General features: G+C 43.2%; 1 protein-coding gene across 1 annotated transcript; it reads left to right on the top strand.

Moving 5' to 3' along the window:
* The first annotated feature begins 23,167 nt into the window (after nt 1-23,167).
* On the top strand, nt 23,168-23,782 carry LOC107801467 (uncharacterized). The gene has a single exon (XM_016624795.1). It carries the CDS (start codon nt 23,168-23,170, stop codon nt 23,780-23,782), a length of 615 nt encoding a protein of 204 aa, XP_016480281.1.

Consider the following 23,782-nt stretch of genomic DNA (forward strand, 5'->3'; position numbering starts at 1 on the left):
ATCGTGCGTATTTATTGACTTCAAAATTTTAAACCATTGTCTTTTTATTCTCTCACTGATGGTGAGGACACGCACAACTGGATCCGATGATCAGACACCTATGCCCCCTGTTGGAGCCGCAAGAGGTCGGGGTTGGGGCAGAAGCCATGCCAGAGGCCGATGAAGACCACGTGGTGCAGCCAGGGCACCTGCACGAGCTGCTACAGAGGAGCCACCAGTAACTCCAGTTGGAGAACAGGATCCTGAGACGCCTGTTACTACGCCTGCACTTCATGAGACGCTTGCCCAGTTTCTGAGCATGTTTGGCACACTAGCTCAGGCAGGGTTAATTCCATTTGCTCCTGCCACATCTCAGGCCGAGAGAAGAGCACAGACTCCCGCCGCCCAAACCCCAGAGCCACGAGCCCAAGTTGACCATGCCCCAGAGGTTATACCAACGTAGCCAGTTGTCCCAGTTCGGCCTTAGGTTAGGACATCAGATTTAAAGGGGGAGCAGCTCAGGCTCGAGAGGTACAAGAAGTACCACCCTCCCACATTCAACGGTTTAACTTCAGAGGATGCTCAGGGTTTTCTAGAGGAATGTCACGGTATCCTTCATACTATGGGTATTGTGGATTCCATTGGGGTTTCTTTCACGATATTCTAGCTTAGAGGAGCAGCCTACCAGTGGTGGCAGGTATATGAGTTGGATAGTCCGGTTGAGGTAACTTCACTAACTTGGACTCAATTTTCAGATATGTTCTTAAGGTAGTATGTTCCTCAGAGTCTTAGAGATGCATGACACACATAGTTTAAGCAGCTGCGCCAGGGTTCTATGACCGTGTCAGAATATGCGGTCTGATTCAGTGATTTGGATAGGCATGCACCAGCCTTAGTTGCTACTGTTCAAGAGCGGGTTCGCTAATTTATTAAGGGGCTCCACCCTAGTATCTGATTCAGTATGGCCCAAAAACTAGAGATGGACATAACATACCAACAGGTGGTATCAATTGCTAGGAGATTGGAGGGTATGCGGACTCGGGAGAGAGAAGAGAGGGAAGTTAAGAGACCCCGAGATTCTGGCACATATAATAATTCTCGTGCCCCAGTTGTAGCCCGTCATTGTAGAGGTTATGTGAGCCGTCTTATTCATTCAGTACTTCCAGTTTCCAGTGGTATTCCGGCTACTCCCAGACCTTAGGTTCTATATTATGCACCGCCAGTGTCTACTGTACCTCCTGTACGGGGTGCCTTCAGTGGGTAGTCTAGTCGATCAGGCCCGAGCCAGTCCCAACAGCCATGTCCTCCGAGGGCTTGTTTTGAGTGTGGTGACACTCGTCATATAATGAGGGATTTCCCCAAACTTAGGAGGGGTGCACCTCCATAGATTTCTCAAGCCCCACCCATTCTACAGGGCCCTCAGGCTTCTCAGGCCATGATTACTGCACCAGTTTCCACTCCACCTGCACAGCCAGCCAGAGGTGGAGGTCGGACATGTAGAGGTTGCCCTAGGGGGAGGCCAGGCCAGATATTATGCCCTTCCTGCTAGGAAGGAGGCGGTTGCATCCGATTCTATTATCACAGGTATTATTCTGGTCTGTCATAGAGATGCATCAGTATTATTTGATCCAGGCTCCACTTATTCTTATGTGTCATCTTATTTTGCCCTGTATTTGGGCGTATCCCGTATTTTCCTGAGTTCTTCTATTTATGTATCTACACCCGTGGGTGAATCTGACCACATATATCGGTCGTGTTTGATTATTATCAGTGGTTTTGAGACTAGAGCTGATTGCTTAGTATGGTGGATTTCGATATTATTTTGGGCATGGACTGGTTGTCGCCCTATCACGCTATACTTGAGTGTTACGCCAAGACGGTGACGTTGGCTATGCCAGGTCTACCGTGGCTAGAGTGGAGAGGTACCTTAGATCATGTCCCTAGCAGAGTTGTTTCATTTCTTAAAGATCAATGAATGGTTGAGAAGGGGTGTGATGCGTATCTGGCCTGTGTGAGAGATGTTAGTGTTGATACCCCTACCGTGGAGTCAGTTCCTATAGTAAGGGATTTTCCTGATGTATTTCCTGCGGATCTTCTGGGTATGCTACCCAACATGGATATTGACTTTGGCATTGATTTGTTACCGAGCACTCAGCCCATTTCTATTCCACATATCGTATGGCCCCAACAAAGTCGAAAGAATTAAAAGAACAATTACTGGAGTTTCTTGATAAGAGCTTCATTCGGCCCAGTGTATCACCTTGGGGTGCTCCTGCCTTATTTTTGAAGAAGAAGGATGGTTCTATGTGGATGTGTATTGATTACCGCCAGCTGAACAGGGTTACAGTGAAGAACAAGTATCCATTGCCACGTATTGATGACCTATTTGATCAGCTTCAGGATGCCAGAGTGTTCTCTAAAATCGACTTGCGTTCATGCTATCATTAGTTGAAGATTTGGGAGCTAGATATCCCGAAAACTGCTTTTAGGACTCGATATGGTCATTATGAGTTCCTTGTAATATTATTTGGGCTAACCAACGCCCCAACAACATTATGCACTTAATGAATAGTGTATTTCAACCCTATCTTGATTCTTTCATTATTGTGTTTATTGACGACATTCTGGTGTATTCCCGGAGTTGGGAAGATCATGAGCAACACCTGAGGACTGTGCTTGAGACTTTGAGAGAAAAGAAGTTATATGCAAAATTTTCAAAGTGTGAATTCTGGCTTGATTCAGTGGGATTTTTGGGTCATATAGTTTCGTACGAGGGGATCAAGGTAGATCCGAAGAAGATTGAGGCAGTGCAGAGTTGGTCCAAACCGTCCTCAGCTACGGAGATCCAGAGTTTCCTTGGGTTGGCAGGGTATTATCGCCGATTTGTAGAGGGTTTCTCTTCTATTGCTGCACTTATGACCAAATTGACCCAGAAGGGTGCTCCGTTCAGGTGGACCGAGGAATGTGAGGAGAGCTACCAAAAGCTCAAGACAGCTTTGACTACAGCCCTAGTATTAGTGTTGCCTACAAGTTTAGGGTCTTATACTGTGTATTATGATACATCGCGTATTGATATCGGTGCAGTGTTGATGCAAGACGGTAGGGTGATTGCCTACGCGTACAGACAGTTAAAGGTACATGAGAAGAATTATACGGTCCACGACCTTGAGTTAGCAGCTATTGTTCATGCCTTGAAGATTTGGCGGCATTATTTGTACGGTGTCCATTGTGAGGTCTACACCGATCACCAGAGTCTACAACATCTATTTAAATAGAAGGATCTTAATTTGCGGCAGCGGAGATGGTTGGAGTTGCTTAAGGATTATGATATCACCATTCTCTATCATCCCGGGAAGGCCAATGTAGTGGCCGATGCCTTGAGTCGTAAGGCGGCGAGTTTGGGCAGCTTAGCATATCTACTGGTAGCAGAAAGGCCTTTATCCTTGGATGTTCAGGCCAATTTGTCAGATTCGATATTTTCGAGCCGAGCCAAGTTTTGGCTTGTGTGATTTATTAGTCCTCTCTGTATGATCGTATCAGGGAGCGTCAGTATGATGACCCCCATCTGCTTGTCCTTAAGGACACAGTTCAGCACGGTGACGCTAATGAGGTCACTATTGGAGATGACAATGTATTACGGATGCAGGGCAGGCTATGTGTGCCTAATGTAGATGGTTTGCGTGAGTTGATTCTCCAGGAGGCTCACAGTTTGCGGTACTCCATTAATCCGGGATGCTACGAAGATGTATCAGGACTTGAGACAACACTATTGGTGGAGGCGAATGAAGAAAGACATAGTGGAATATGTAGCTCGGTGCCTAAATTTCCAGCAGGTGAAGTATGAGCACAAATGACCGGGTGGATTGCTTCAGAAGTTAGAGATTCCAGAATGGAAATGGGAGCAGATCACTATGGATTTCGTTGTTGGGCTCCCACAGACTCAAAGAAAGTTCGATGCAGTTTGGGTGATTGTGGATAGGTTGACCAAGTCAGCTCATTTCATTCCTGTAGTTACTTCTTACTATTCGGAATAACTGGCTCAAGTCTATATTCGCGAGATTGTCAGACTTCACGGTGTATCGGTATCTATCATCTCTGACCGGGGTACGCAATTTACATCACGGTTTTGGAGGGTTGTACAACGAGAGTTGGGTACTCATGTGGAGTTGAGTACAATATTTAGACATACGGACAATCCGAGTGCACTATTCAGATATTGGAGGATATGCTTCGTGTGTGTGTGATAGATTTTGGGGGTGCTTCGGATCAATTCTTACCACTTGCAGAGTTTGCTTACATCAACAACTACCAGTCGAGCATTCTGATGGCTCCGTATGAGGCCTTGTATGGTAGGCGGTACCGGTCTCCAGTGGGTTGGTTCGAACCGGGCGAGGCTAGGCTATTGGGTACAGACTTGGTTCAGGATGCCTTGGAAAAGGTTAAGTTGATTCAAGATCGACTTCATACAACCCAATCTAGACAAAAGAGTTATGTGGATCGGAAGGTTCGTGATATTGCATTCATGGTTGGTAAGCGGGTCTTGCTCCGGGTTTCGCCTATGAAGGGTGTTATGAGGTTCATAAAGTAAGTCAAGTTGAGCCCGAGGTATATCGGACCTTTTGAGATTCTTGAGAGAGTTGGAGAAGTGGCTTATAGACTTGCACTACCACCTAGTCTCTCTGCAGTTCATCCAGTGTTCCATGTTTCCATACTCCGGAAGTATCACGACAATCCGTCTCATGTGTTAGACTTCAGCTCAGTCCAGTTGGACAAGGATCTATCTTATGTTGAGGAACCAGTGGCCATTTTGGACAAACATGTTAGAAAGCTAAGATCAAAGAGCATTGCTTTAGTGAAAGTACATTGGAGGGGTCATCCGGTCGAGGAGGCGACTTGGGAGACCGAGCATGATATGTAATGAGGGGGAGAATGTAACGACCCAACTGGTCATTTTGAGAGTTGTAGCCCCCATTCCCTTATTTACTACTCAATTGATGCTTTACATTTGTTATGTGACTTCCCAGGGTGATTAGTTTGGGTCCGGTGTGGTTTTTAGAATAAATTGGAACACTTAGTTTCAAAGTTTAAAACTTAAGTTGAAAAGGTTGGATGGATGTCGACCTATGTGTAAATGATCCTAAAATAGAATTTTTATGATTTTATTAGCTTCGTATGGTGATTTTGTACTTAGGAGCGTGATCGAAATTTTATTTGGAAGTCCGTAGTTAAATTAGGCTTGAAATGGCTAAAATAGGAATTTAAGTTTGGAAGTTTGACCGAGGAGTTGACTTTTTGATATCCAGGTCAAATCCAATTCTAAAATTTTTAATAGGTCCGTTATGTCATTTATGGCTTGTGTGCAAAATTTGAGGTCAATCGGACTTGATTTGATAGGTTTCGGCATCGAATGTAGAAGTTGAAAATTCTTAGGCGCTAGAGTTTTGCCGCGGGTGCGAAGACCGCAATGAAGAAATCATCGCAGGCACGAATACTGCAGGCGCGAGAGTTTTGCCGCTGGTGCGAAGACCGCAGGTGCGAAGAAATCATCGCGGGCGCGAAAACCCCTAGGCAGTACAAAAACAGAGGGGTTCCGTGTTTTTGCCATTTTTGGGCATTTCAAGCTCGGGTTGGGCGATGTTTGAGCAAGGTTTTCACGGGAAAACTTGAGGTAAGTCCCTTGTGATCATTTCTACTCCATAATATTGAATTATCATCGAATAATCCGACTAGATTACATGTTTTTGAGGTGTAAATCGGGGGTTAGAACTTAGGGATTTGAAAATAAGATTTGAAGATTTGGAGGTCGAGTTGAGGTTAGATTTTGGTAAAATTGGTATGGTTAGACTCGTGGTTGAATGAGCGTTCATATTTCGTAACTTTCGCCGGATTCCGAGACGTGGGCCCCACGGGCGATTTTTGAGTTAATTTCGAATTTTATTGAAAAAGTAGTATTTTCTTATGAAATTGATTCCTATAATTTTTGTTGACTGTATCGAATTATTTTGGCTAGATTCGAGCTATTCAGAGTTGCATAATCGAGGAAAAGGCCTACTAGTGGATTAAATTGGAGCAAGTCGAGGTAAGTGACTTGTCTAACCTTGTGTGGGGAAATTTCCCCTATGATTGGTATTGATATGATAATTGTAATGTGTTGAAAGTCATGTACACGAGGTGACGAGTGTGTACATGGGCTAAATGTGGAAGATTATGTTTTTAAATTGTGTAGATCATTGTTGCATACTAATTAAATTTTTTTATTTTGTTATATTCTTCATCGTTGATCTGATTCTTATACTTTAAATTTGCTTAACCTTTTCCTACTAATTATTTTACCTGTTTAGTTGAAATTTGGTTTCTTTTATTCTGTGTATTATTTGAAATGTTGAATTTATTCAATTTAAATATTATTAATGTAAAGTATTTGATATTTGGAAATGGGTACGGAGGCAACATATTAAAAAATTTTAAAATATTATTTTGTTGAGTTATTTATTCCTGAATATTTTGTGAGATGTTTGTACTCATTGTGATTGAGCTGTGAGCTCCCTATTGTGGAAAATTATTGTTGATGTTGTTTATTTTGGAAAATCGAAATATTTGGGCACTTGAGGTGCAAATTGTGATATATTGTGATATTGATACACATGCGGTGGTATAAGGTCTGGGTGTTGAAACGTATGCGGTGAGATAAGGGTGGCTTGATACGCGTGGCTAGTAGGGGAACTACTAGAAGTCATGCGGTGTGATAAGCGTGGCTAAATCGCGAGATGCTATTTCGGGAAAAATATTTTCTTTAAAATTAAATGTGAAGGTTCCCGCGGTGATATAAGAAAATGAGATATTGTGAATTTATTTATGATTTGGGACTACGAGGCGATACCTCGGGAGTGCCCTTGTTGATATTTCTTTATGGCTGCATTTGCCTTTCTGTTATTTTGGCAATTTCTTTAAAGTTGAAAATATCTGTTTTCGTCCCGCGAGGTATTATTTGCCCTTATTTTGTGTAATTAAATGGTGACATACTACCTGATTCATTTTTATTTCTATTTTATTGTTATTATATTGTTAAACATTTTATTAAACCTTTTATTATTTCCAGTAGGGCCTGACTTGACCTCGTCACTACTCTACCGAGGCTAGGCTTGGCACTTACTGGGTACCGCTGTGGTGTACTCATACTACACTTCTACACATCTTTTTGTGCAGATTCATGTACATCGTACCAGCCCAGACATCAATGAGCTACCTGTGTATGGAGACTTCAAGGTATATCTGCCAACGTCCGCAGACTCCGGAGTCCCCTTCTATCCTTATTATGTTGTTTCCTTATTTTCTTTAGACTCTGATATATAGGGACATTAAGGATATTTTATTAGAAGCTTGTGACTTATTTCTATCGGGTTTTGGGAGTTGTAATTATGTGAATTGTAGATTTATTTATTTCATATTTCAATTGTTATTCCACATTAATAGGCTTACCTAGTATTAGAGATTAGATGCCATCACGACATCCTATAGAGAAAATTTGGGGTCGTGACAGGGGGGGTACATGACCAAGTTCCTTTGGCATTGTGCATGCCTCCCCATGACGGTGGGGCTGCCATTGCTACAGAAGATGAAAGCTTTCCTACGGTGGAGGAAATAATTCACCGTAGCGAAAAGGGTAGAACTAACTTCTCAAAACTGCCCGAGGATGACCCTGAGGCCGTAGAGTCTGAGATGGACACGGCCACCCTTCCTAAGTTCAGGAAGAAGTTCAAAATTCCAGTCCACATCGATCTGGTCTCGGCTGGACGCGATGTGGTACAGATTCATCGCCCTCGATATTGCGCGTTCTATACATATCCATTCTACGTGGGCTACTCTTTTCCCATTCTCCCATTGGCAGAGAAATTCTGCCGCTACTACGGCTTCTGCCCGACTCAGCTTTCTCCTTATATCTACAAGCTCATCCTCATGCTGACGAAGTACGCGGAGTTGGCTGGCCGCGGGGTCTCTCTTCGCCACCTGATGCACCACTTCGTGCCGAGTTTCCATAGAGGGACGATGTTGCACCTTCGTCACCGTGGAGGAAAACGCTTGGTAGTAATGATGGACGATAAAGCAAATCGTCGATTCTGGTTTAATTACTTCTACGTCAAGACCGAGGACTTGGTGGCGAACGCAAATGGATTTCCTAAGGCGTGGAATATGTCCGTAAGTATTTTCACTAAGTGCTCATTGTCACAACCCAATTTTTCCTCCGTTGGGTATCGTGATGGCACCTAGTCTTAGGGACTAGGTAAGCCTAACAATAATTAAAATAATAATATTATTTAAATAGAATCTCTTAAAATTCCAAGAACCGGTAGTACAAGTCATAAGCTCTACAGAGTATTTTCTAGAAAACTTCTAAATACAACTGTCCAGAAATAAGAATAAATAGTGCAAAACGAAAAATTGAAGGTGACTCTAAAACCTGCGAACGTAGCAGTAGGTTTACCTTGAGTCTCCACAGCAACAGTCCACACAGCTAGCTAATGAACAAGTACCTGGATCTGCACAAAACTGTGCAGAAGAGTAGCATAAGCACACCACATCGGTGCCCAGTACGTATCAAGACTAGCCTCGGTAGAGTAGTGACGAGGAACAGTCAAGACACCCACTGGTCTAATAAACCGAACAGATATATGTACATGAATAACAGAAGTATGATGTATACATAAAGACTATGCAATATGGCTCACAATACAATAATGACATTAAAGCAAGAAACAACAAGTATCAGCGGAATATCATGAAAATGACGCAGACAAAGTAAATGGAACACAACCCAAATCCGAAAATCACGAATATAGCAAGGACAAGTAATAACTCAGTAATTACAACCCTTTTACATCGGGTTTTAGTCGACAACTCCACGAGGTACCGAACCTCGGACAATTCACAACTCACGGGTCTCATTACCTGAACCCTAACACTTGGCATCCTGTGCCCTCATAACACCTCATAACCACACTGACGACTCACGTGCCAATAAAGTCATTCTCACATAGAAGACAAGTAAACAAGGGTGAGCATCTATGCTCAACAATATCTAGAACACCTCTTATCCGATAAGAGTGCTTAACTATGAGTATGCTTGTGCAAGTTTCCTAACATAGTCCATACCAGCAAATAAGCATAAGGAAGAAGAAGAACGGATAACACGTAGAATATTTTCTCACAGCTTTCACAAGATAAAGCTCACACACGTACGTATACCACTACACAAATATTAACAACAAGAATGCCCCCAGGCTATAAATCATCACAAATCAATCCATGACACAACCCACCTTGTCTCGCCACGTGTGCAATAGTAACATAAATACCCGCCTTGTCTCGCCACACGTGCATAATAATATTTCCACCTTGTCTCGCCACATGCGCAACCCACACACACACACACACACACACACACACACACATATATATATATATATATATACACATATCCCGCCTTGTCACGCCGCATGTGCAAATATCAATGGTAACAATAGCACGGCAGAAACCTCGTGTAACCCCATAATAACAACCGCACGACAGAAACCTCGTGCATCACCACAACAAGTACAACAACAACAATGACAATAATACAAAGTACGACAAGTAAATCAACTCAAGAACTTTAGTTCACAAAGAAATTGTAGAACCAATTCATAAGGAATAACCACAGTAAAGAATGCTAGGCGTAACGAGAACAACTCAACAAAGGGAAAACTAATGTATAGCAACGATCCCACAATATACACTTCAACAATAGGGAAGTTATCACGAATCAAATAATGCAAAATAAAACAAGTCGACTAAGATATAGGATATCTAAACTTCTTTTAAGGTTGAGGATATTACGAAGGATATTCAACAATTCAATTAAAGATAAGCAACGAAAAAATAATCATAATCTCAATTAAGATTGAACAATTATAGGATGAAATAATATAAATTCCAAATAAAGATAAGCAGTTATGAAAAGATAGCATGGCTATAAAGAGATAACAGTTTCAATTAAAGCACATATGAATCAAGTAACAATAATAGTGGATCATGAAGCAATTGATTCTAATTAAGCAGGTAGATGTGAATCTAGTAATTAAGATATATAATCATAACAAGAACAACTGCATATTCAATGAATACAAGGACCTAAGAACCCTAAAAGGCCAAGTTTCCACAAATAAGTATGTGCATGCACTCGTCACCTCGTGTACACGGACTACAATCAACATAGAAGACTCAAATCCTAAGGGGAAGTCCCCCACACAAGGTTAGGCAAGATACTTACCTCGAACCAAGCTCAAACAATCGGTCACAATGCCTTTCCACGAATATCCGGCTCCTAATGGCCCAAATCTAGCCAAACACAATTGCATAACATGAATACAACAATAATAGACTTATCTAATCAATGAAATCAATATTTTAATAAAAATTCCGAAATTCGCCCTAAAAAGTCGACCCAGGCCCACATCTCAGAATCGGGTAAAAATCACAAAATACGAACACCCATTCACTTACGAGTCCAACCATATAGGAATTACTCAAATCCAACCACAAATCCCCCTTCAAAACTTAAAATCTTTATTGAAGAAGTTCTTCCAATTTTTCCCAATTTCAACACCAAAAATCCGAAACTAAATGGAGAAAACAACTATAGACTATTGGAATACAACCAAAAACGAGTTAGGAATCATTACCCCAAAGCTTCCTCTGAAAATCCCTCAAAAAATCGCCAAATTCCGAGCTCTCAAGTCCAAAAACGAAGAATGAAACCAAACCCTCGGATTTCTCTTTTTCGCCCAGGCGTGACCGCACCTGCGACATAATTAGCCGCATCTGTGCGACCGCAGGTGCACACGTCCAAACCGCACCTGCGCTTCCTCTCGCTTCTGCGCGCCAAAATCCGCTTCTACGGAGCCGCTGATGCGCACAAATTCTCCGCACCTGCGGAGACTGTCAAGTCCAGCTCTTCTCGTACCTGCGCCTCAACCTTCACATCTGTGGGCATCGCAGATGCGGAATTTTCCTCGCACCTGTGACCCCTAGCACTCCTCCATTTTTTCCGCTTCTGCGCTTGCCTCTCCGCACGTGCACTCTCGCACCTGCGGTCTCTTCACTGCAGGTGAGAAAATACCAGAAGCCTGAAGACTTAGCAGTAACACAAATCAAACCTTTAGTCTGTTAAGCACCTAAAACTCACCCGAGGCCCCCGGGACCTCAACCAAACATACCAACCAATCCTAAAATACCATATGAACTTAGTCGAGCCCTCAAATCATATCAACTAACGTTGAAACTATGCATTGCACCATGAATCGAACTTATAAATTTTTAAATCTTTCAACGTCTAAAACCCGTGCCAAAACCTATCAAATCAACCCGGAATGGCGCCAAATTTTGCAGGCAAGTCCCAAATAACATAACGGAGCTGTTCCAACTCTCGGAATCGCATTCCGACCCCGATATCAAAAAGTCCTCTTTCGGTCCAAATTTCCAAAAATTCGACTTTCGCCATTTCAAGCCTAAATCAGCTACAGACCTCGGATTTATAGTTCGGACATGCTCCTAAGTCTAAAATCACCCAACGGAGCTAATGGAACCGACGGAACTCCATTCCTGAGTCGTCTTCACATAGTTCCGACTACGGTCAAAATCCTAAGACTTAAGCTTCCGTTTTAGCGACTAAGTGTCCCAAATCACTCCGAAACAACCGGTAACCGAATTCAACCACACACGCAAGTCAATACACATAATATGAAGCTGCTCAGGGCCTTATGCCGCCTAACGAGACTTAAATTCTCAAAACGACCGGCCGGGTCATTACATCCTTCCCCTCTTAAACAAACATTCATCCTAGAACGTGCTAAGCATCGCCTCGAAGTCTTGAAATCACTGAAAGCACATATTCAACATACACCCGTGGGTGACCCCACGTCACCCCAATCCACATAAGCCTAACGACACCATCTCAACTGTAATTTATCCTTTTTGCCAACACCGATAAGCTTTAGAGTCAAATATTCTCACCTTCCATTTATCTTCAAAAGATCCGATTCTAAATCCATAACTGATATCAGTCTCAACCCGTGGTAAAAACTCATGCCTACACCCACAAGGGACGACCACACAACAAGACACACCACATATAGGCCCATAATAACATTTCTGATCACAATAGCTTCCCAAAATCAAAACCAGCATCAGTAATTAGACCCATATCTGTTAGCAACCCGTTTCAAACCTCCACAACGGTGACAATGATGCAAGAAACACGAAGACCTCATAACTATACACCCGAATCGACAAGTCACAACTAACACTACTGGGCACACACTCCGCAGGCCAAAACTCAAGAAGCACATAACGAAATTGACTAAATATGTACAGAGAAACACATAAGATAAATATCAAACAAGCCCGACAGGCACAACTTTCTAACAATACCCTACTACAAATCAATTCAAAAGGAAAAATCAAAGTACATGAACAAATCATAAGGATCTCATCCTGGTATCACCCTCCACTGCGGCACGCAGCCCGGCTCAAACATATCAAATCACATGGAATCGCGAGGGTCTCACCCTCAACTCTGAATCACAAGTCGAATACACATCATACCAATGGAAATCTTCCACTAACTTAATTCTGCCAATAAAATCTCAACACTTGCTAAACTTTCACCCCGGTAGAATATCAAATCACAAATTATAACCAATTTACTCAGGAATCACATCAAGCCTTCCATAATGGACAACATGAATTCACTTCTAGTCTCGTAATAATGAATAGAAAAAAATAATAGACATGGGCTACCACTCATAGAATCTCCCAACAGGGGTAAACACCTAAACATAATACTAAGTCATAAACTCACCCATAGGTGGGACAAAAAGTAGGGGAACTCGCCCCGATAAGCAGGACCGAATCAAAATATGAATGGTGCCCCTCTGTAACAAATCAAAAGCATACCTGTACGACATCATCTGGTGCAGTGGCCTCAAGCCTACTATACGAAACACATCAACGGGCCTTCCCCTCTTGGGCGCCCTCTACTCGCCTGAATACTCTGTTGTGACATGCCTGTCCGGAGTCTAGGAATATATCTCACCATGTGGATGGTATCTCCACACTCGAAGTAACCTCTCTGCTGATGTGGCTTTGGGAACTGTGCGGTACGGGTACTGTGAGACCCATGAGCACCTGAAACACTGTGCGAAGCCTAAAGTGCATACTGAACTGGCTGACCCATAAAACCTCTACCATGTCGTACCCTATCTCCAAAATAAGGACTAGTAGATCTCTCCAGTCTACGAGGCCTCCTCACTTCCCTGTCCTCTCTTTCTGGACCAGGAGAGAGAAGATAGGCGAGGCCACGAGAGAGAGTACATGCGAGATCAGGAGACTTGGTGGTAGTAGCAACTTCTGGGCCCTCTGAAACGAGCTAGAGGAGAAGGATGATGAATTGGTAAAGGTCATCGGAAAATGTAGTGAGCTCGAGGGGGCATTGAAGGACAAAGAGGAGGAGCTTGAGGTGAGTAGGGGGTTGAGGCCCAATACGCCGACCTTCAGGCCCAAGTGGTCTCGCTGCATGCTGTGCTGGAGGAGTGTCAACTTCAAGCGGCCATTTTGAGTGGCGAGGTCGCCGCAAAGGTAGCAGATTTGGAGAAGTCAGCCCAGTTATCAGATGCACGTAAAGCTGCAGCTTTAGAGGACACGATTCGCGTTATCTGTTCTGAATGGGATTGCGCCATGGAGATGGCTAGGATCAGAGAGGAGCATCTCGATGAGCGTATTGGGGAGGTAGAATAAGAGGTTACGGACCTTAGTGATCGAGTTGTTGCCCTCGAGGCCAAAAAGGCACAGTTATTGGAGCAACCGTCCTCATCCTGTACTATTTTTCCTGATGTTCCTCGGGATATGTATGAGGAATGGATTCACGCCGAGGCCTAGCTGGATATATTCAGGGATCTGACGGGGACGGGGGCTGTTTCGGAAGCCGACTTAGAGAATGTATGTGCTAAGGCACGTGAAGCTCGGTTTGCTTGTGGCTATGATCCGGCTACACCACAAGCTGGTGATGCTGAGGAAGACGTGGAAGGGATTGAGAAGGATGCCTGGTACAAAGATGAGTATCCCGGCGGCGTCGACGATGGTGGAGAGACGGGTGGAGATAGTGATGCTGAGTTAGGTAGCGCGTAGTTACTTTTCTTTCTTTTGCTTGTAGTTCTTGTACATACTTTTTGCTGGCATCTGTTTTAGCCTTTGTAAGGAATATATTTGAAGTAAGAAATGTTGTTTTCATTGTTTCGTATCTAATTCTTTTCTTTCTGTTCGGGCCTACACGCTTCTTTCTTTTGCTTTGTCGTTTTAATCATAAAAATTTGGTTTTGGTCATGGTCGGGGATTAGTAGGTGTTAATTCGAACGAGGTCGAATGTAACCTATATTGAGTTGGTTCGAACGAGGTCGAATGTAACCTGTATTGAGTTGATTCGAGCGAGGTCGAATGTGAGTTGATTCGAGCGAGGTCGAATGTGAGTTGATTCGAGCGAGGTCGAATGTGAGTTAACGTGAGCGAGGTTGAATGTGAGTTGATTTGAACGAGGTCAAATGCGAGTTAGTTCGAGCGAGGTCGAATGTGAGTTGATTCGAGCAATGTCGAATGCGAGTTGATTCGAACGAGGTCAAATATGAGTAAATTCGAGCGAGGTTAAATGTGAGTTGATTCGAATGAGGTTGAATGTGATTTAATTCGAGCGAGGTCGAATGTGAGTTAATTCGAGCGAGGTCAAATGTGAATTACTTAATTGTGGCCGGGGGCTAGGTAGATATTGATGCGACGTTGTTCTGGCGAAAACATGGGTGAACTTCATACATTTGTGTTTTGCTCATATGCTTGGAGAAATTTACATGTTTTTCGGGCTGGCATTCTAGTCCCAATCTATCTAGTCCCTTCATTGGGTGACCTGGAGACGTGTTGAGAGGTTGGGCAATAAACTAACTGTCCAGTGTCTCTTTCCGTTCATATTTCGACTTGGAAGTGTCCTCATTGTTGCCTCGTTAAAAACCTCCTCGAGAAAACCCAATTGGGACAAAAGTCAAGTGAGGGAAAAAGAGTGCGACTTGGAGGATGCTTCTTCTTAAAAGTTGAAGTACTTGAGGTGGGCGACGTTCCAGTTGTTTGGCAGTAGTTTTACTTCCATTGTTTCTAGTTGAAATGACCCTTTATTTGCTACTGCCGTGATTTTGTATGGACCATCCCAATTCGTCCCTAGTTTGCCTTCCCGCGGGTCTTTACTTGCTTGTGTTTTGGCCTTGAGCACGTAGTCCCCGACTTTGAGTGGTCTGATCTTAGCCTTTTTGTTATAATAGCGTTCTGCCTGCTGTTTTTGGGAGACCATCCTTATGTAGGCCATATCTCTCCATTCTTCGGCTTCGTTGAGCTCTTGCCTTCTTTTTTCATCGTTCCTCGGCCTGCTATCATAGGAATATCGCAAACTGGGCTCTCTGACTTCGATCGGTATTACCGCATCAGCCCCATAGACTAAAGAATAGGGTGTCTCTCCTGTGCTCGTCTTTGGCATTGTACGATAGGCCCAAAACACTTCTGATAATAGCTCCGGCCATAATCCCTTGGCGTCCTCAAGCTTTTTCTTCATTACGTTCAGTATTGATTTATTGGAGGATTCCGCTTGCCCGTCGCCCGCGGGGTGGTATGGTATGGAGAGTATTCTTTTGATATACCACTTCTTAAAAAATTCGGTGACTTTTTTCCCTGTAAATTGGGGTCCGTTGTCGCAACTGACCTCTTTGGGGAGACCGAAGTGGCACACAATGTTTTTCCATATGAAGGCGATCACTTTCTGTTCGCGTATTTGGGCGAATGCTTCTGCTTCTACCCACTTAAAAAAATAGTCAGTTAAAACCAAAAGAAATCGTACATTACCTCTCCCCGCAGGGAGGGGGCCGACGATGTCCATTCCCTATTTGATGAAAGGCCAAGGGGAGGTGGCCGAGTAGAGATGCTCGGCCGCTTGATGGATCATTGGGGGCATATTTTTGGCATTGTTCACATTTTTTTACGAAGTATGCGACCTCTTTTTTCATGGTAGACCAGTAGTAACATGCCCGTATGAGACATCTGACCAGAGCTCGATTGCCTGAGTGAGCTCCGCAGTGGCCTTCGTGGACTTCTTCTAGGACGCGCCGCGTCTGATTCCGGTCTAAGCATTTTTCTAGGGGGCCGCCATACGTCCTTTTGTATAAGTCATTGTGAATGATGTTGTACCTGGCCGCTTGCATCCGAAGCTTCTTGGCTTCTTTTTTATTATCTGGGAGTACGCCGACCTGCAAATATGTAACAATACGGTTGCACCAGTCCCAGGTTAGATTTATAGTCCTTACCTCGATTTGATCTATCGATGAGCAGAGGAGGGTGACCACGGTTCCTTCTCCGGTTATGCTTTTAGTTGCTGCCGCCAATTTGGCGTGGCCGTCTGCTTCGATATTTTGTGCTCGAGGGATTTGGTTGAGCTGGCACTCGTCGAACTTGGGCAGTAGTTTGCGGATCTCAGCCTGGTATTTTTGTGACCTTTGCTCTTTGATCTGGAAAGTCCCTGTGACTTGGTTGATGGCGAGTTGAGAGTTATAGCATAGGATGACCCGCCTCGCCCCGTACTTGAGTGCTAGCCTTAACCCTGCAATCACGGTCTCACACTCGGCCTCGTTGTTAGTCATGTCCGGGCACCTTATGGACTGACGAACCACTTCGCCTGTTGGGACTTCGAGCACACGTCCCAGTCCGGCCCCTGACGCATTGGAAGCACCGTTGGTGTACAAAATCCATAGATCTTGTGTTCACGGAGAAACGTGGGTGGCTTCTTTTTCGACTTCGGGCATTATTTTTGCGCTGAAGTCGGCGACGAAATCGGCAAGGACTTGTGATTTTATCGCTGTCCGCGGTTGATATGTGATATCATGCTCGCTCAGTTCTATGGCCCATTTGGCTAACCTGCCCGATAGCTCAGACTTATGCAAATTACTTCGCAAGGGGAAAGCTATGACTACCGAGAGGGGTGGCACTGAAAGTAGGGTCTAAGCTTTCGTGAAGCTATGACCAAGTCCAGTGCCAATATTTCGAGGTGGGGATACCTCGTCTCGGCATTGATTAAGGTTCTGCTAATGTAATAGATGGGGGATTGCATACCTTTATCTTCTCAGACCATGACTTCACTCACTGCTACTTCAGATACGACGAGGTAGATGAGAAGGCATTCCCCCGGTTCCGCGTTGGAAAGTAACGATGGTGACGACAAATAAGCCTTTAATTCCTTCAGGGCTTGAACTCATTCAGAAGTCCACTGGAGGTCGTTGTCTTTCTTGAGTACGCTGAAAAACTTATAGCATCTGTCTGATGATCGTGAGATGAATCTCGACAGGGCGGCGATATGGCCAGTCAGCCTCTGAACCTGTTTTTTTCTAGTTAAGTGCTCTGGTATTCCTTTTATGGCTTTGATTTGGTCTGGGTTGACCTCAATATCCCTTTGCGATACTAGGAAGCCCAAGAATTTTCCTGAGGTCACGCCGAATGCACACTTTTCAGGATTCAGCTTCATTCCATATCGCTTGAGTATATTGAAGGCTTCTTTGAGGTGGTTGATGTGATCTTCTTTCTTTTTGGACTTCCATGGTCTTGCCGAGTTGGTCTTTGAACATTTTGGTCACTAACCTTTGGTATGTTGCCCCCACATTTTTTAGTCTGAAGGGCATCACCCTGTAGTAGTACGTTCCTTGGTGGGTGATGAAGGTGGTCTTCTCCTGGTCATCCTCTTCCATGAGGATCTGATTGTAGCCCGAGTAGGCATCCAAGAAGCTCAGCAGTTCATGCCCGGCCGTTGCGTCAATGAGCTGGTCAATGTGAGGTAGCGGGAATGAATCTTTGTGGCATACTTTGTTTAAATCCGTAAAGTCTACGCACATCCACCACTTTCCGTTCTTCTTTTTAACCATGACCATATTGGTGACCCATTGGGGGTATTTTGATTCCCTGATGGAGCCATTTTCTAATAATATTTCGACCTCCTCGCGGACTGCATCGTTTATTACGGAATTGAACTTTCACCTAACCCGCCTTACCGGGGGGTAGAGCGGTCGACGTTCAACTTGTGTGTGGCGACCTCCTTCGAGATACCTGGCATGTCTGTATGGGAAAAAGAAAACAAGTCCGCGTTAGCGGTTAAGAATTGATAGAATTTACCTGGTTCTTGAAGTTTGCGACCGAAATAGGCTTTCTTGTTGTGGTCATTTTCGTCAAGTTGGACGGGGTCGAGGTTTTCCACGGTTGATCCCGTGGCGTCTATTGTTTCGGGATCTCTGATGACGTCTTCTTTTTCATCACAGCTAGACCTTGACCCTGTTAATTGCTATGCATCCTCTGCTTTGCCCTTCATTTGTTAGGTATAAGTACAATCTAGGGTGATGCGATAGCATTCTCGAGATGTGCGTTGTTCTCCTCGTATGCTGAATACTCCCCATGGGGTTGGAAATTTGATAATTTGGTATAAGCTGGAGGGGATAGCCCTCATGGCGTGTATCCAAGGTCGACCTATTATGGCATACAATGTCGTATCCTGGTCCATGATGTGGAGTGTGGTTTCCAGAGTGACTCCGCCGTCCAGGATGTGGAGTGTGATTTTCCTGGATGTTCGTTCAACTTCAATGTTAAAACCTGTTAGTGTGATGCAACGCGGTACTATCCTATCCTTGAGTTTCATTTATGCAAGTACTCGAGGATAGACAATGCACGCGCCGCTCCCATCGTCTACCATAATGCTTTTTACATCTGTATCTAATATTCGTAAAGTGATAACAAGGGCATCATAGGGAGGGAAAACCAAACCGTGGTTATCTGACTTATTGAAGATGATACTTTCTTCGAGTTTGTCGTACCATCCACGAGTGATTAACTGTTTGAGCTTATGGGTTGTGGCGTACTTTACGCTGTTGATCAAAACGTCGTCGCCGCCCCCAATGATCATTTGAATGGTGCGAGTCGGTGAGGGTGGCTTCGGCGGACCCTGGTGTTTTTCACGTCCTCAGGCAAAGTTGGTCCTCCCTCGGTTGCTCAACAATTCTTTGAGGTGTCCTTGGTGAAGCATGTTCACGACCTCCTGTCTTAGGGCGATGCAGTCCTCGATTTTGTGACCTCGCTCTTGGTGGAACTCGCAGAGGGCGTTTGATTTTCTAGTGCTTGGATCTGACCTCATCTTTTGTGGCCACTTTACTTTTGGTCCGAGCTTCTCCAATGCGTAGACTATTTCTGAGGGTGACACACAAAAATTGTGAGCGGATAGTAAAGGGGGCATACCTCTCTCATTCCGGTGAGTCCCTGTCCTTGGCCTAGATGGGCCCTCTTCATGGTGGGAGGGGGGCATGATGGCCCTTCTGACATATCGCTGATGCCTTTCTCGGTTGGACCGTGGAGTTGCAAGATCTCTCCTGGCATTATTTCTTCGATCCTTCGTGGTTTCGGCTTGTATCGAGGTCAATAGATGGGTTGGCCCATTCAAGTCATCTTCGTCTGCACGGACCTCGACACAGTAGGCGTTGTGTATTTCATCCCAAGTGGTTGGAGGATATTTCATAAGCCGACCTAATAGTTTTTTGGTCGCCCTTGAGCCATTCCTGTTCCTGTTCAGCCCGCTCTGGAAAGTTACTACAACCATTCCTTTCGATACATTTGGTAAGGTCATCCTTACTCTGTTGAATCGGGCGAGGAAGTCCCTAAATCCCTCTCCGGGTGATATTTTGATGGAAAATATATTCTTCACTCTTGCCTGTGCCTTTTTAGCCCCAGCATGGGCCGTTATGAACTTGTCGGCCATCTCTTCGAATGTTTCAATGGAGTGCGCGGGCAGTTGTGAATACCAAGTTAATGCTCCTCCGGTAAGGGTCTCGTCAGACCTTTTCAACAAGATGGAGGAGACTTGTTCTTTGGCGAGATCATTGCCCTTTACCGCAGTGACATAGTGAGTTACATGATCTTCGGGGTCGGTCGTACCATCATAAATTTTCAGATAAGGCGACATCTTGAAGGTCTTGGGTATGGCATGTGGGGCTGCTTAGTCACTGTAGGATTGCTCAACGAACCGGCCAGCGTCTCTTTTTGGCAATAGCTTTGGGGCACCCGGTATTTTGTCGACTCTTTCTTGGTGTTCTCTCATTTGATCCCGAAGAATTTTGTTTTCATTTTCCATTTATTCCATTTTCCTCAGAATGGCCATGATGACGTCGTTACCTGCATTATTAATATTGTGAGTGATACCTATTACTGGAGGGGGAGGACCGTGCTGCTTGGCCATTGCTGGTGCAATGCAAGTCCTTGCATTTTCTCTAACTGCCTCCTGAGTCGGCTTGTCGAGGATGCCAGTCAGCGTATTTGTTAGCCAAGCCTCGAGTAGCTTCTTCACCGTTAGTGGTGCCTCTTCCGCTGTGGACGTGGAAGCTCCTTTACCACGGGATGTTGTGATACTGCCGTGAGGGAAGGGCGACCCACTTCGCCGGGGAGAGGTGTTAGGCGTTATGTCTTCGCCTTCTGTTTCGGAGATCTCATTGATGGTGTTTAAGAGGTTTGTAGTGAGACCAACCAATGTCTTCATTCTTTCTTCTCAATTACCTGCCATGTTAGATCCGCGTGTACAAGGAAGTAGGATTTTTTTTTTTTGATGAACTGTGCCAGTTATAGATCTAGAAGAAACTAAAAACTTAACTAGATAGTCCCCATAGACGGCGCCAAATTGTTTGACAAAAAAATATAGACGTTTGATTAACTAATTAATTTTGTATGACGAAGGGCTAAACCTAGTTAATGATAATAACTTCAGATCTATAACTGATTAACACAAATAACGCAAGAGAAATATTGAGAGAAGATTAAATGTGATGTACATTTAATGTTTCAAGATCATTAATGATGGGGGAATATCAAGCAACAAATAACGATAAATGATATTAAAGTAAATAAGGAGAATGATTCACCCAATATTGAATGAGGTGGATGATTCTTCTTTCTCACAATGATGAATGATAGAAAAAATACTAGAATATTGGGATCCTTCTCGGATCTAATGGAAAAAGTGTGGAATAGTAGACAATCGAATTTTTTTAGAAAGGTAGCGACTGTCTTTTATCTAGAGAGAAAGTCTGTTTTTCAAAGAATGTTCTTATTAGAGAATATTACATATCTATCCCCCTATCTCTTTTTCTATTTATATGAGACATTCCCCAGTCAACCTAAAAGTACAGACACCGAGAATATTCAATAGAATATTCTCCTGAATATTTTGTTATAAAAACTAGCCGTTAGCACTGCCCTTGATACTTGACCTCGACCATTATTGACTACTCGATCACGAGCCCCGTTATCTACTAATCGATCTCGACCGTTATTGACTACTCGGCTACGAGCCCCGTTATCTACTAATCGACCTCGACCATATCGCTTTCTACGATACTGCTTCATGCTAAATCCCACTGAGGCAGATTTTGACCCATACAGCAACGTCGGTCTGCCTCTGTATGCAGTCTGGACAGAGGTCCTACACTTGCACTACACAGTATCAAAACTACTGTTTGTCTAAATTTTTTGGTAACATTTGATATAATATATATGTTTCTCTAAAATAATATCATACCAAATACACCAGGGTTAAAGTATATATGTATATATATCCTTGTTAAAAAATGCAGCCACAACCTCATGCTAAACAACGGCTAGCCAAAAACCAAAACAAAAGACATAGTTTTCATTTTTATCTGACCAGTTATTTGAATCCTTAAACAAACAGAACACGAGTACCTCGTTTAAAATGCAGCCACCTTTTTTTGCAAAGACTTTCTCCAATGCATGATTGCTTGGCAACAAACATGTCCTTTTCAAACAGCAAAAAAATGTTTTAATTAATGTACATTTCGAGCTAAAATATCCCATTTATCCTGGTAGTTAACGCTAGTCGTCCGTCATTGACTCATTTATTGCAACAACTATGATCATGAATTCTTGTCACTTTCGATGTAGGAAACACTCAATCTTTTTTTCCACCCAAGAACTTGGGCGGTCTAAACCAAAACTTTAATAGGCCTATAATTTTTATAATTTTTTTATATATAATTAGTAATATACCTAACAAGTAAAAGTAATCAAAATATTTGGATTAAAAAAATACAAAGCAAGAATAATGGAACCTAATTGTAGATGTTGATAATTCACTGCTTCAATTCTTGTTGCACTGCTTAAGCCCGAGATTGAACGAAGAAGAATATGCAATATACCTTTCAATGCATTTCAAGCCTTGATTTTGTACCTAATAACAGTTTTTGTGGAAAAATGGAGAAAAGAAGTTAAAGAATACGTTATAGTGTGAAAGGAAAAAAAATAAGTAAACCCAGTCACTTATACCCAGAAATTCTATTCCTTTTTATCAAAATTTTATACCTTTTTATCTTAATTAAATATTTTTATATAAATAAGAAAGAACTACGTACTAACTACTCCCTATATACCTAGTCAACTATTGGGAAATGGGTCCCCCAAATTTGTGGGGCCTAAACCACTAGTCTTAGCCAACCACCAACACCACCCCTCCCTCTTCTTCTCTTTATATCTATCTCTTTTGTCTATATTTTCTCTCACAATACATTCATAATTTATCTACAAGACAAAAAAGATTTTTTCATCAAAAAGCCTTCCCCCTTCTAAGTTGAAGTTTTTGTAAATATCAACAATATTTTCTATGTGAAAAGAATTCGGAAACCATCAAGCTTTAAAGGATATATAAGAGCTTGAAAGGCCAGAAAGCTGCAAGCACCACTACTAGGCCTGACTTTGACAAGACCTCGCTCATTCTCGCTTATGTTATTACGATTCGATTATTTTTTGGTAACTACAAGTATAGTATTACGAGTGTAGCAGGATATATCCGTGAGACTGAGACATCCATCACAAGTTGAATTAGTGTCTAATCCAATCACAAGTTTACGGGTTTGGCAGAATTTAGTACTTCGATCTTTTTTTTAAGTATATGTGAGAAAAACAATTATAGACATATATACATTTCAGCCTTCAATTCAAAAACCACAACGTCTAAATTCTAGATTCTGTCACTAGCGTTATGTCTCAGCAACCTCATCTAGCAAACCCTAACATTGAAGGCAAAGAACATGTCATGAAGAATTCTCCGACGAGCTTTTCTGATTATGATCCACCGGATTCTTTTTGGCTTTCTAAAGATTCTGAACGTTATTGGTTTGATCAAAATGCAGCCATGCAAAGGAAAAGCTCAATGAAGTTTGCATTTTCATGCAAGTCCAAGAAAAATTCCAAGGCACTTTTGTCTTACCATTCTTTCTCATCTCTAAACCAAAAACCAAAAACATCATTTTTTGCACTTCCAAAAACTCGAAAATCTTTCTCGGCCGATGGAAATCTCCGGGTCAACAAGGTGTCAAATTCAAAATTCCGGTTCACAAGAAGCCGGTCTGAACCGATAAGAAAGATGATGATGCGAGTGACTGAACCGGGTTCTCCAAAAGTGACCTGCACAGGAAGGATTCGCCGGTCGAAATCAAAGAAAGATAAGGCAATAAGAACCGGGTTCTGGAAAAAGGTGAGGGCTGCACTGAACATCCGGTCTGGAGCAAAAGGAGTGGATAGTGTACGGACTTCTGAACCGGCCGGTTCTCCGGTTCTGAAGCGGTTGGCGACCCGTCGAAGGTCAGAGTCATAG

The sequence above is a fragment of the Nicotiana tabacum genome, chromosome 13 (genome assembly GCF_000715075.1).
Source record: "Nicotiana tabacum cultivar K326 chromosome 13, ASM71507v2, whole genome shotgun sequence".
In the NCBI taxonomy this organism is placed as follows: Eukaryota; Viridiplantae; Streptophyta; class Magnoliopsida; order Solanales; family Solanaceae; genus Nicotiana; species Nicotiana tabacum.